Source organism: Diorhabda sublineata, chromosome 5 (genome assembly GCF_026230105.1).
Source record: "Diorhabda sublineata isolate icDioSubl1.1 chromosome 5, icDioSubl1.1, whole genome shotgun sequence".
NCBI lineage: Eukaryota > Metazoa > Arthropoda > Insecta > Coleoptera > Chrysomelidae > Diorhabda > Diorhabda sublineata.
In genome coordinates, this window is record NC_079478.1 from 9,547,212 (window position 1) to 9,562,542 (window position 15,331).

The window sequence follows — 15,331 nt, forward strand, 5'->3', positions numbered from 1 at the left end:
CAATATTGCCTTTATTATTATTAATAACAAACTAGATTGAAAATTAATTTTTAATGTGGAACAAGTTTTCAAAATTTAAATTGTAAAAAATAAACATCAATGTTCGATCAGAAACCAAACCCGTTCAATAGGCACCTTCGCCAAAAACTAAAATTAACAAAATTACTGATGATGCAATGTCCACTCCACATTATCTACAAGTGTGGAAACGCTAAAAAAAAATTCTTAACACGTTGAATACGAACTACAAAGTTTTTAAGCTTACATTTTCTATACCTTTTAATCATAACTTTGTATTCAATTAAGTATTTTTAATGATATAGTGCGATTGAATAAAATTAGAAAAATCGCATTGGCAGTAAACGTGTTAAAGTATTCAGTTTGGTATCTCTTATAGGCAAACTTCGAAGAGAAATTGTATTGCAGTGGCATTTTACAAGGTCTTGGCCTCCAAATATAGAAGCATATCAACACACACCCCGAAATTGAGGAAATTCTCCTTGAATTATGTACTTACTTGATGCCTAAAATCCCAAATGGAGGAAGACCTCATTATTGATCAATATCACAACGAATTAAACATTTTTTTACAATAGAGTCTCTAAAGGCGTCGTCTTCATGACTACTTTAGCTGATTATAGCTCAAAAATAATATGCTCAAACCAACCTTTGTTTATTTATTATACGAAATGAGACCTATATAAAAATAAGTGATTTTATTTTAAAACTTTTTTATTCAGTTATCAATAACAATTTGATTCACTCATCCAAAAAAATACAAGTACAAGGTAAGCCATTGAAACATCAAATTGTCAGAATAAGCCTATTTAAACATGTTACAAGTCAATGGCGGCTCCTGGTTGAACTTTTATTTTTAAATTTCCATAATTTTCGGCCTTCATACTGAAATAATGAATTGTTAGAATAATTGCCATTGAAGAAATATATGAATCACCAAGCACCACTTTAAGCCTTTACTCATGTATTTAGTATACTAATTTATTACTATTGTGTGAAGAAAGTTTGCAATATTTCAATTTTCAAAAATAAATCGCACTAATCTTAAATTCCTTAGTCTATGAAATGTGATGTGATATGGAGTGAGTTTGTGACCATATGTCAGGACTCATTTCGTGGCTAAACAATCATATTTCAAACTAGTTTTTGGTGAAAAGTCATTTGAATTTATTGAATAATCTGTTGCATCTCATTGGTATCTGAAAGCCTCTTTCACCTTCCCAAAACAAAGTTATCAGTCAGTGAATTAATAGAATAAAAGTTAATTGTTAATAAAAAGTAGTTCGTAAATATTTTTATTGATTAAGCAATAAAACTTTCTTATTAATCACATTATACTATTCAATTTTTCTATTTGATGCGACGAACCAAAAGGAGTACGATTTTTATCAAAAGAACCATAACTAAATTACAATCTCCCCGGAGGTCTTTTACCAATGAAATACAAGTCATCTTGCTGCAATAGAAACATGTATACGTTTCAAATACCAAACGATCGATCTCAGATACAATCCTTTTGTTTTATAAGTTATGAAAAATATTCTTATTCCATCAGCACAGAATAATAACCGAGGTATGGGTCATCAGCGTGATTGCGCTAATACTGAATGCGGTGTTCAATACTGGCAGATGTCTATTTTTACGAGAGCCCCCGAAGGTAAATGTTATCTATTTTTATACTAATTACGCTACGAAATGGTTCTGCTATTATATTATATAAAATATTGTTAAAGAGTGCAACTATGTGAGCTAAATAAAATTATTATTACTTTGCTAATTCGTTCTGTTCATTACGACTATTTATTGTAAACTGAACTAAACTGCGCTACAAAACTCCTTATTTATGGATAAAAAATATCCGAAAATAATTCTCCAAACTTCTTGAACATAAAGGAACAAAACAAATAAATAAATAGACCTTCCTATTAATCATTTAAAAGAAAAAATGCGAATAAATCGCTTGCTATAAAAGAACAGAACTTGAGATCATACGAATTCCGGAATGTATAAAAAATATGCGCCTTCGCCGAAATTTAAAATTTCATTGTAGCCAAGCAGGAGCGGCTTAAGGACCCTTTTCGCGAACTTGTTCGTAACAATAATTGAATAAATTTTAAGTCGATCAGAAGTACATAAGGTGATTAGATGCTCTAACATATTTATTACGAAAAGTATATCATATATTGTAGATGACAATTACAAACGCGAAGACCGCATATTTCTACATTTAATTGTTCAGAATTCACAGTTTGAGTACACTGCTTACTGCTACGACTACAAGAACACTCACAGTTGCATTGTATGATGTGCGTTTCGCGTTATCGTCTTCAGAGACCGAAAATTGTCTATGTCAAAAAAGTAGCAGGCCGGAAGTGGATACTATTTTTATTATTTATATTTATTTATAGTGAACATTTCCACGAGTTATGAACTATGACTTCAACTTAATAACAATGTTGAGTTAATCCCGTTTTTTGACGATGCATGAATAGTGAGAAGACTCAAAAAAGAGTTAATTACAGAGAAGTAATTCAAATTAGCTTTAATTAAAAATTGTTATGCAGGGGTCATGATTATCAAGATAAAATTCTGTTCCTAAAATATGAAGGTTCAATATCTAAACCCTTAAATAAGTAAATAATAACTTTTGGATATTTTATTGTATATCTTTTGGTAATATTGCATATTACCTTTATGTATCCATCAAACATGCGTTGATGTTGACTTTTTAAACGCAAGTATTTAATCACCGCGTGTTGGTCAATACGATATATCTTGATATACGACATTCAGCTTATACGTAGATGCGCCTCAACGCATTCAGTTTCTACAGTGAAGAATAATAATTGTTTTGATGTAGAAATGGATAAGTGGCGAAGTAAAAAACTTATATTTTTGAAAAAATATGAAAAACCCCTTCAATTTCGTGGTTAATTATAGATAAATATGTTACACAACAAAAAAGTCTTTTAACACAAGATGAAACGAACTAATCGAGTTTAATGGGGCCACATTGAACATTTTTTTCATATTATGATATTGAAGTATTATTTGTTCAAAATTTTTTTCATTTTATTTTTCATGTACTATAAGCATAAATTAATTACCAAGTAGGATAGAAAAATAAACACTTAACCCGATTACCAGAGTACGAGGATGCTTTATTTAATTGTTTTGGTTAAACATAATGTTACGAACTCGTCCTCGAAAAAAACTGTGGAGCTGGTCTTGTCCTGTTATGATGGAATTCTAAAATTTTAAAAATTGATAAGCTTTTTATATTATCTTCTTAGAACTAATTCCTAGGAAGTTTATTTATTGGATTTTGTTTGTTTACTTTTTAGAATTCTAGAAATGTATTTTTCGATATAAATTCGAGCTTGTTTAGTAGTTGGAAAAGTAATCAAATAATTTAAACAAATTAGAAAAGTAGTTATAAAGAAGTGAATGCTTAATTATACAATTAGTGATAGGATGATTATTATATAAGTCAGTTAAATGTTATTATAAATAAATTGAAAAAATAAGGATTCAGCAGTATTTATTAACGAGAATATAACGTAACTTTTGTTCTTTTGCTTCTTGACTTAAGTTACTTAAATCTCAAACTTATTTTTTACCTCCGGCTTTGGTAAATACTGTTTGTTATAAAAAAATCCCCTGATGCTCTTCATTTCCGCAAAGTTGTTAACGAAGCTTTTATGCTTTAAGCTTTAAGTAACAAATGTCGAGAGCCGATGGCTGATAAAAAAGTTATTTAATAACAATATTTATTTTTCTTGATCCCATAATATTTTCAATGACCGATGACAAACAAAAAACTATTTTCGTATCGTCGCGCGGTTTCAACTGAACACAATGTCCGTCCAACTATCGAGGGATTGATGGGAACCAGATACGAAAGTTTTGATAGGGAATAATATGCAAGATGAGGTGGTCAGATGTCACTGTTGTCTCTAGCCGGATGACAAATGAATTCGTACAAGAAGTGCTAGTCATGCGGACACAATATGCTTACCTTTATTGTTCGTATATGTGAGTGTGTGTTGTGTGTGTGTGTGGTTGGATTCTTATATGCAGCAAGTCTTATATTTTACCTTATCTGTCAATCACGAAGCATTCCTATACAAAATAAATAATGGATGAAAAAATCCTTTCGGTTCAAGTTTAATATTAATAATAAACAATCTCGATGAGTTTTTGTATTGTATCCGCGGATCTGGTTAAAGGACTTTAGAGTTCATTCAGGAAACATCAACAAAACTTTTGGTATTTTATGAATGACACCCTTAATTATATTCATTTACTCACTTTGCATAATCCGTTTTACAATATACAGCTCGATCCCTGATGAAACATGAAGGTTGTCTATCCAGTTGTAGCTGACATATCGAACATCTCAGGCACCTGGCGTGCCAACTCCTTCCAGATACTTCTAAGAGAAATTTGTCGCTGATAGGTTCTCCACAAGCCGAACATATCCGGTACTCAGTCTAAAATTAAAAAGAGAAACTAGAAAATTGAAAGACAGGTATAAATTTTGAAAATTTTTGATATTTTTATATAAAATTGATTTTTCTCAAATGATTTTAAGTACATCTACGACTTAACCGAAAGGTGGCGTTTCAATGAAAAAGTTACTTCACTATAATAAAATTGTTTCATTATTTAAAATAATCTGTTACCTACAATTTTCCAAACAATCCTAAATCTTTTGGAAGTTCCGCAAAATAAGCAATTATGTTTACAACCAACTATTCATTTGTTTGAAATCTTTTTGGGAACAGATAGTAGTCTGAGGTAGTTAGATCAGGTGAATAAGGCGGATAATAAATTAATAAATCTTAACACATTTTAGCATTTTACAACCATAGTGGATGGATAAGGCACATTGTTATAATGGAACGAAACTTTTTTTTCCAACATTTCTTCTTGAATTCAAAGAGTGTCAGAAACTTAGCACTATATTGAACAGTTATACCTATCACCTATTTCCAAATTATAAATGAAGATTATTCTGACGAATGATTTCATATTTAGCTTGTTTTTATTTGAAAATCACGTAACTCTTGATGGAGTTGGATATGATAAGTATGCGAATCCTCTGGAATACTTAGGAATACTTTTATTTTCATTCATTTACTATGTACTTTTCTACGTATTTCAATTCACTACAGTTGCCATGTAACCGATCCAAATCATATTCACCATTTTTTGAGCCGACAAACTCAAAATATTCGATTTAAAAACCAGTCACTTTTTTAAAGAAAACTATGAAATGTAGGTAACACTGTTGTGATGCCGTTTTGAAAAAATGAAATCTACAAACAGCTCCAGCGGAAAAACCACTTCGGTCGGGAAATTTTACATCTAATCCTAGCTAATAAATTAAAATTAGATTTACAAAGAATGGACCATTTGTTCCTGCTTAAACTGTTGTTTCATATTAATATACTCTTTTAATGGTTACGATTGATAGCATGTTCAACTATTTTCTAGACCTAGATGCTCTTTAAACCGGTCATTAACAGACCTTCTAGTTTGCCCAATTCACTTTCACTCTAAATCATTACAGCTAATTTCGTAAATATCACTCTTTTATATTTTTTTTTCGAATACATAAAGTTATAACCTATTTACAATTACTAGGGTATCTAAAAATGTTATTCATATTTCATAAGTAAATTCTAAAGATGGACATTTCGACCTGAGAAAATACTGAAACACTTGCCCATAGCCCATACATTTTTATATTGAAGATAGTTTTGTTAAGGGAATGTATTTTTCTATTGTTATATCAGCTTTCAAATTATTAGATTTCAGTAAGGTCTGGAGTTACCCCAGGACTGTGGAATCTTGGAATAATTTGGACTATTTTCGAATGTATTGCTTGTTATAATATCAAATATTAACAAGTACCGATGATATTGATGCAAAATTAGTGTTTCTTATTATATATAGAGTTTAGTGCAGCAAAAACCTTTATAATTTCAAAATCCTAAACAGTGTAACCAAATCAAGTATTCTCTAACCCCCCGCCACACTACAATAGGGTTTTCATTTGAAAAATCATATATTTGGTTTGTAAAATCATACAACACTGTGTATAGTTCGATATAATTTCAAAATCTCAACTTTAGATACATCTATTCCGAGATTTATCTTGAAAATATTATCGTAAGATTGATACATCCTGTATAAATGTAATGTAACTGTGATTATAATATAAAAATCAACTAGATTCAGTACATCAACGTGCAATAGATTAAGAAATAAGTAATTCGAATGTAACACACCCTCGCAGTTATCCACAGACTCAAGTAATCATAGTAATAAATCAGTTTCCGATAAACGCCAACACTTCGATCTATGTTGTTGGTACACCATAAAGACTTAATTAATTACGGAAATAAATCGCTGTCGACCGTGCAAGAAGCAAAAAAGATGGCCAATATTAAGTATTACGTCGTCTGAGCCGTTTATCAATATTTATCACAATGTATTTACGTGATAGTACTGTTAGAAATCTAATACAAACCACCTGTAGGTCTAAATACGACGACGAATATACATATAAATTTCTTTAATTTCTTATTTCTTAGACTTTTTGATATGTTTATGCTTCTAAATGTTTTTGATTTTATGTCTCTTCTGTTTTAAAATTAGTTTTTTTAATAGTTGTTGAAAGATAGATAAAAATAAACGTTTAGAATTGTTTTAGTTTTTATCAAAATATGATATGGACACTGACAATTTGCGTATTTATATTAATATTAAAATAAAAATAAAATTAGAATAGAAAAGTTGTATTTAATTTCCAAAAAAACTAATTTTAAAACAGATGAGACCTAAAATCAAAAACAATTATAAAGTATAAAATCTAAAACACCAAAAAAAGAAATATTATATATCAAGTGCCTTGTACTAATTGTGATGCATTCTACATAGGGCAGACATCTCAGTATTTAGAAAATAGACTAAGAGGTCATCAATATGATCAAAAAAAAAAATAAAACTGCATTCAATTGTAAAGATTCAAAAATTCTTGGAATGGAATCTAATACACGAAAAAGAGAATTTTTAGAAATGGTTCACATTCATAAGAACGAAAAAGCTGTAAACGGCCTAAATAATTTAAGTAAAATTTATAGCTCTACTTTATAAATTCTAATACAACTACAAATAATTTAATTGATGATTGCTACGTATTTAAGATGTGAAAACTAAGGAAAAATTAATCGTTCTTGTCAAAAAAAAACTTTTGTATTTTGATTTTATTCTTGTTTTAATATTCATAATATAGGTGATCAAGAACACTCAAGACTGGTAGTGAGTGGTATTAGTGTCAACAGTATTCTTGATGGTAAGTATTTCCTCGGTAAAATTCCAAGGAGTAGGAAGATTGAGGCCTTGGAATCAACCAGAAAAATGGGTGAATCGTTGCGTAGAGTAGGCAGATTGAGACCACGGAATCACTTCTTACCAAAGAACGGCAATGGAGAGCACCGATGTAAGAGGAAGGGACGATTTCAACTATTTTGCATTGCATTACATTATATTTTTAATGTCTCTCATAGTTAAGTGTCAATATATTCTTACCTAACATATTAAATAAGATTGTTACTATCTTCATAATACACAATTTTTTCTTGATAAGTGGCCGAAATTGCCAAACTACATTGGCAACATTGATTAGTAGTCTTAGGGCCAGAGCATATCGCTCCATCACTGCCCCGCGCCGCGCTTTCTTCAAATGAAATTGATTACAACGACAAAAACGTACAGTCGTAACAGTGTGTTTTTTTGATAGGCAACAGCGGCATCCCTGGCAGTAGCTCGCGGTGAGGCGCCGCGGCGCACAGTTTGGGAGCCGCTGGCATAAGGGCAAAATCGATAAAATGGATCAAAATATCAGTTGTTATCGCATAGGTAAATAGTCAATACATATTTGAGTGGGTAAAAGTATTGGTAAAAGAAACAAAAAGGCGTCATCCTTATGTGCAACTTCCTTAGGTAGCCTAATTTCTGATTCAATAAGGATAGATGGAATCCAGTATATCCAGCGTTGGCAATTGGTAGCTGCAGATTTAAAAAAGATGACTAGTAATATTTTGAAATGATTTTTTTCTCTAGAAAGCAGTTTGAACTAGTTAATATCGATAAATGAATTTTTTAACATTAATTAAACTGGAAAACAATTTTTACATGAATTGTGACTTCTAAATTCCAATCTACTTCTAAATTGCGATTGAACACTCAATGTATATATATTATGATTGATTATTATAGTGAACGGTCCAAAGAAGACAAAATCATTCTATTGACTCAATGTTGGAGTATAATCGGTAAGAAAGTCAGCAACAGCGTGTGATCCTCCTAATTACATGTTTTTAATTCCATTATCATATTTTGAAATGACGTACTACAACAACAATAATCAGCGAATGAGAGTACAACTCAAATTAAATAAGTTACTTGCCTTGATCGAAAAGAAAAACTAATAAAAAAATTCTTATGAAACTGTATCTACAAACTATTCACACATGTAAGATACTCTCTATTATTAATTCCTCACGATTTCGATGATATCATTCATTAAATATATTTGGATAACGGACCATTAAGTATCAATCATTACGTCATTTATGTATGGTATATTGTGTATGTTTTGAAAGGAGCTTGTAAATATAAGCACAGTAACGTAGTGAATAAAAAACAAGAATAACAAATATTGAGAACAAGAAAACAAATGATATTCTAAATCTGGGAAGGAAAATTTTATTAATCTACTTTCAAATTGTAACGAATAAATAATATATGTTTATCTAAATAAGTTGGAGGAAGTACCTTTCGAAATAACTGATGTTTAGTATTCATATTTTAATTATATAACAATGAAAGATATTTATTGAAGACAATCAAATATCAAATAACTTGTTAAAAACTTTCAAATGAATCCCTTTCGAATGATTTTTTCTATGCCTCTGATTGTAAAAGTCGGTACTTTCAGTACTTATACAAATATAAACGTGGCCGAAATACCTCCCACAAAGAAACCCGTCAAACTCTTACGATATCGCATCTTTAAAGAATATTGATCTTTTGGATAAGAAGATAAAGCTTCTAATACGGTAAAAGATCAGTGATCTGTTGACCGAAAGATATGACGTACATTTGTCACTATATTTGTTAATTAATTGAATTTTTCTTATTTGTTTAATATTCAACAAAGCAAGCGTTCTAATCAATAATATAGTGATGGATTCTTTAATTGATAGTCTCTTCTGAAAATAAATTTGACTGACAACGGCAAAGTTTTTCAAAAAGTCCAGAAGGCATAGTTTAACTGCTTCGAATTTTTGATAATGTGATAGCTTTACATCAAGAATTAAATAATAACGATTCCAAACAAATTTTTTTCATTATTTATATTCATTCAAAAATTATATTTCAATGAAGCTAAATGCTCTTTGAACCGGACATTAAGAAACCTCTAAGTCTGCCCAACGTACTTCTTGTCACAATCATTACATCTAATTCGTCGTAAATACCACTACTTTATACTTGGAAAAAAGTGGTTTGACAAAGAGATATCTTGAACTTATGACGGTTAATCAACTTACCCACAAATTTATGATCATAATGGATCAGAAGATACATGTCGGGGTGTTTTCCAAGATATCTAAAAATGGTATTTGTCCATAATTTTTTTCGATTTCATGATGTTTGTTGTTTGTAAAATTTATTTTTGTGGTGATCCTATTGGGTAGTGCCGAGCACGCTGTCAGTTATAATCTAAATATAAACAATGGACAGAAGACCTATTTCTTACAGTCCACTGTGATGTTTCTTGACGAAACGGTTTTTCCCACTGGAATAATTTGTAACGAGGAGATTTATTGGTTAGTGTATCTGTAAATGTTGCCGTAGCGGTAATGTAAACAGTATCAATATTACCAACAGTTTCCAAAATTCAAACAAAATAGATGACACTTCGCTCAAGCAACTCAAATACGTGATTAATTACATCAGAATCTGATAAGGATTGTACAAATTGAACTCTTCATCATATGCTATACATATTCGATGAGTTTTAAAGCAGAATATTAACGCAAGGTTCTTGAAGAAATTAATGGAGGCCCATATGACGATGAAGTAATATGGTTTTTAGGAGATTACCATAATACTCAGCTGATTCGAATAATCACAAGTGGGGATCAGCTATATCAGTAATATATCCATACACTCCTCTGCACATGCCTTACAATAGCAAAGCTAATATCGTGTCCGTCTTAATAACAGCGATATGTACACTGTCCGTCTTAATAACAGCGATATTTACACCTGAATATATTCGCCATTAGTTGCTGAATATGATATATTCCTACTCCCCCGTTACCCTTTTTTGCACCCGTATAAAACTTGATGACATTCATCAATTCTGAACGGAATGAAAAGAGATGAAAGTCTCGAATGTGTACCTTCCTTTCGAATCTATCATTTGTCTGAAGCTCCTATATTGACGCTAGGGGGAGTCGTTTTGGCTTTACAGCCACTCTCCACTTATACCTAGAAGATATTTTGTACAAGACTCTACATCTCTTTTTTCTACTTCCAAAATGCGTAGATTCCTCCCAAAGGAGGTTAGTTTACTGGGGTTTTTGTGTCCAATATCTACTCCTCCGACGTACTTTAGCCTTTTGGTGAAGTGAGCAAGACATTCGCAGAGTGCTCTACTGTTTCTATGGTTAGCTCGAGGAATCTGCAGTTGTCGTCCTCTGCCATGCCTATCGTCTTAAGGTGATATTTGACGGGGCAGTGACCTGCTAGAAGTCCGACCACCAGTTTGATGTCGGTTCTGATCATCAAGAGAAGTTATTTAAACTTATGGTTATTAGGTTTTAAGATTTTGGTACATCTATATTCTGTCTACATTCCAACACTTCGATAGACCGCAATTCTACCCCTATTAACAGCTTCAATTTATTTTGTTACTCTTACCATGAAAATTAGAAGAGAAACATTGTTTTTGTAAACATAGTCGAAGAAAAAACTTTGATTTGGTTATCATACTCTGCTAGTTCTTCTAGCTGAGTTTCACGAGTAGGACTGTATCCTTAATTGAAGGACTCCAAAAAGTGTTGAATAATTTCGGCTGTAAATCTGCAATATCAGGTCGAGTTTCCAAGCAATGCTCAATATATCCAGTCTCACACAAATCTAATCAATTGATTAGTTTTTGTAACGGTTTGGTAACAGTTCGTAGATGTTTTATAATTATTTTAATTTGTTTTGAGAACATAAATATCCCTAAAAAGATTCCTATAGAAAATTACTTTCATCAAATTATTGAAAAATGAGTATTTACAAGACTCATGGACATAATTATTACGACTTTCATTCATATTATTGTGTGTTTTAATCCTATAGAAATGGTTTCAAGTACATTGAAAGCAAAACTACGTAAATAACATATTTTACCTACTTTAAGAGCGCTGAATCTGTTACTTCTTCAAGGTAGAATATAACGACTATATAAGCATTTGATTTTATATATATATCCACCCCCAAAAAGTCAGATTTCTCAAATACTTTCTCTCTATTAAAATAAATTCACGGCAAACAATTTTTTTTCCTTAATTACCTACCATATATCTACAAAAAACATATTATATTAAGTTGCTTCTATAAATCGCCTAAAATATCTAGTTAGTACGTCTCACCGACCTTCTGTCGACTCCAGATGAAATTAAACACATATTTTATTGTAGTGACTATAGTGACAGCCGATATAAATTATCTCATCTTTGTCTCATATACTACTAATGTTCCGTTCTTTTTACTTTGCCGCTATAAAAAATATGTTGAGATTTGATTTAGTCCGCAATTAACGAGATGGCAAAGAAAACTGTTTGAACGTTATGTCTTACATGGTTACTTGAGAGAAAAGTGTTCAAATTTTATTAATGTAATTTAATAAATAACCTGATAAATATAACTTTACCAATAAAATTAAACTACTTTTTTAGACGACGCCATCTGAAAGTTGGTGGTTCTGTATTCATTTACATACCGAAAGTTGCCTTGTGAGTGTTCTATGTCCTTTCGGGACGCTCTGGAGTAGACAACTTGACAGTTGACAGATTCACTTCGATGATTTTGCATAACCCAAATTTGTAATTTTATGAAATTATTTGTTTTATCCGAAGTTTTATCTTAAGCGTCGTCTAAAAAATGTTGTGTACGCCGCGGTTGAAATCCTACTTTGTTGGACTCATCTGTTGCTCGCCTCGCTTCCCTCGTTTTGCAATTTTCAGACTCGTCCAAGAAAGTAGCACTTTCAGTCCTTGGGATACAAATAACTAATTAATTTGACTCATCTGTTTGTTGATACACAAGAAAATTCATATCTCGTTGAAATTAGTTGACAATTTGTACTACTAGAAATGTTTTTTACGAATGCTATTAAAATATTCAACTTTTTTAATGGCTTTTATAGTTCAAAATGAAGAATTTATTAATATAAGCCAATTCAATATGCAGGGCCGTTCCTAGCTTCTTGGCCCTTAGCGTGAAAAGTAAAATAGGTCACCCTCACCCCCAAGCAATTAAGAAATATATTTACGTTAAAAAAAATTTATGGTAATTTTATAATTTCGCGGTCCCCTCGTTTTTTGGGCAATAGAAAATCAAAAATGATTCGATTTCGATGAATTTTTTTTAAATCGTCAATTTTACGGCGGATTTTCGAAAAAAAATATGGGAATATAAAAAAAGGAAAACTTATATTGGTTTCAGGGCTTTAAATGTTCATGAAAATGCACTCTTTCGCGTATAATTGTTGATAACTTTTTTCCAAATAATCAAATGAAGTTGTTATAATTTTTTCCAAAATCTACACAATAAAACGAACAAATTAAAAAATTATGCAAAAATGTTGGTTTATCATGTTTTTACAATTGACCCTTTCTCACATATCATCGTTTCTGTTTGTTTTTATTAAGTAATCATTAAAGTTATGTGAACAAAAACATTCTTAAAATCGCTTATTGTAATCAAGTGTACAATATTAAAAGTAGACCAAATGTGAACATTTGTTCTGAATTTTTAGCACACCTCCTATTATTCCTATATTATTCCTATATTTTTTCATAAATCCGCCGTAAAAACGAAGATTTAAAAAAAATCATAAAAATCGGATGATGTTGCGGTTTTCTGGAGCCAAAAAACGAGAGGACCTTCAAAGTATTAAATTACCAAAATTATCAATAGCAATTTTATAAAATAAAATTAAAAGAAATACTATAAAATAAAATTGTACAAATACAAAAAAAAACAAAACAAATACAAAATTTCAACATCTTACGATTTAGCTTTTCTAGCTTTGACAGCAAAAGTTGTCGCAAGGTTCTTGACATCAATTGATTCGCTCTTTATAGATATAACAGAAAGATTTGACAATATTTCTTGCTCCATGTCCGAGCGTAAAAAGTTTTTAATTATTTTTATTTTTGAAAAAGATCTTAGCTTAGGGAAAAATGAAAACACAAATTATTGGTAGTAGTTTCCAATTTATTATTGATTTGGTATGAAAATATCTATATATAAAAATTGGGATTTCAACTAACAATAAAGTGGTGTTTGTTTTTTGCTCGTGGTTTGCATTGCCTTATTCTCAAATTACTTTTTAAATTTAAATTTGTATAAAATGGTTTTCGAGCAGCTACCCCTTGCAATCAGCCGCCTGCGTGTTGGACACGCAACACCCCACCGGTAGGAACGGCCCTGACAATATGTTAAATTGACGACGTAACGCCGACGATTAGACCGCGTTTCTATAAAACACGATCAAAACACTGTACAATTATTATTGCTGCCAACTTTCTAATCGGAATCAGTTTCATTGTTTAGTAGTTTAGATTTGTTAAATAATAATTATGGAATACTAAAATTTGGAGTTCGAAAATATATTTCTAGATTTTGTTCAAAAAGCAGCATCCCGCTTTTGTAATAATTTTGTACCAAACACATAAGATAAAAATATGGAATCGCTTGCAGTAGCTTAATATGTAGAGTGGAGAATGAAAACCAAGTTAAATTCTCTTTCTCAGAATACTTTTTCGTTAATTTTGAAATTGAAATTATTAAGAAAGTAATAAGCTTTAACATTATTATCTCAGTATTCGACGCTGAGGAATACCTTAATTATTAACATGTTCGAAAACAGTCAAAAACATCAAGTCTTGAAGAGCTTCAACAATTTCTATATTAGTTTTCATTAGAGGCTGCTTTAGCTACTGTAATGAACTAAAACGGCCCATTCCATGAAATTATACGATACTAAAGTAAAAGTTCCTCGAAATGTTATAGTCACAGATATTTCTAACAAATTTAAAAATAATATGCAAAACTTCGACCATGCACGGATGAAACACGCTTTCAGAATGGTAAATGTGTAAAGCATCTCATGATAATAAATTGTTGCAATTACCACATTTGGAATTATACACAGACCACTGTGGACCATAGTGGAATCTATTACCTGAATATATCAACTTCGACTTCGGCTAATACATATTTCAATTACCCAAAATGTATTGAAGCGAAACGAGGAAATATCACTGGTAATTACAATATCTGGGAGTAATTTTCACAGAAGACGGAAAATAGACCAAGAGATAGCGACTACAATAAGAAAAGCAAATCGAATATACTATGCTTTTAACAAGACAATTTTCTGGAAAGAAGAAATAAAAGAAGATATGAAAAAATGTATACAAAGTCGATAACAGTACCCACGTTAATATATGGAAGTGAGACTTAGGTAATAAGCAAAAAGATACAGACTAGAAGAGTAGCAGCGTAGATGAAGTAACTGAGGAGAATAGCAGGGAAAACTAGGATGGATAGGATAAGAAATCTAATGGAAAAATAATGAATAATAATGAATATAATGACCGTTTTACTTTCTCAATCATATTTTACATTTTTCTCTTCATTTTGCTTTGTTGTTTGTTTATAAGTGACTCCGCAATATTGCGACAGAATTTTGATTTCAATGTCAAGGTAATTTTGATTAAAAAAACCTCTGTCGTATGTTTTTCTGTTATTTGTGAACTTATTTGATTGATTTTAGACTTTAAAATTTCCAGATTTATTGCGAAACTGCTTCTAAAAGAATTGCTACTGAAAGTGCGAAATTTTCTCCCGGAAACGAGGCTTTTCTCACTATGCAGTCTTTTTCTCAGTCTAGGAAAGCGGTAAATATAAACTAAAACGAAAGATTTTTGGAAACTTGTTAAAAACGAGCAGG

At 30.9% G+C, this 15,331-nt stretch overlaps 1 protein-coding gene across 1 annotated transcript in view; it reads right to left on the reverse strand.

Annotated features, from left to right (window-relative positions):
• The window catches only part of LOC130444126 (LIM/homeobox protein Awh), a 63,897-nt gene that overhangs the window by 13,031 nt on the left and 35,535 nt on the right, over positions 1-15,331 (reverse strand). The window contains exon 2 of the mRNA XM_056779148.1: positions 4,330-4,511. Coding sequence (XP_056635126.1) covers positions 4,330-4,511 — 182 coding nt within the window. The remainder of the gene's footprint in view (positions 1-4,329; positions 4,512-15,331) is intronic.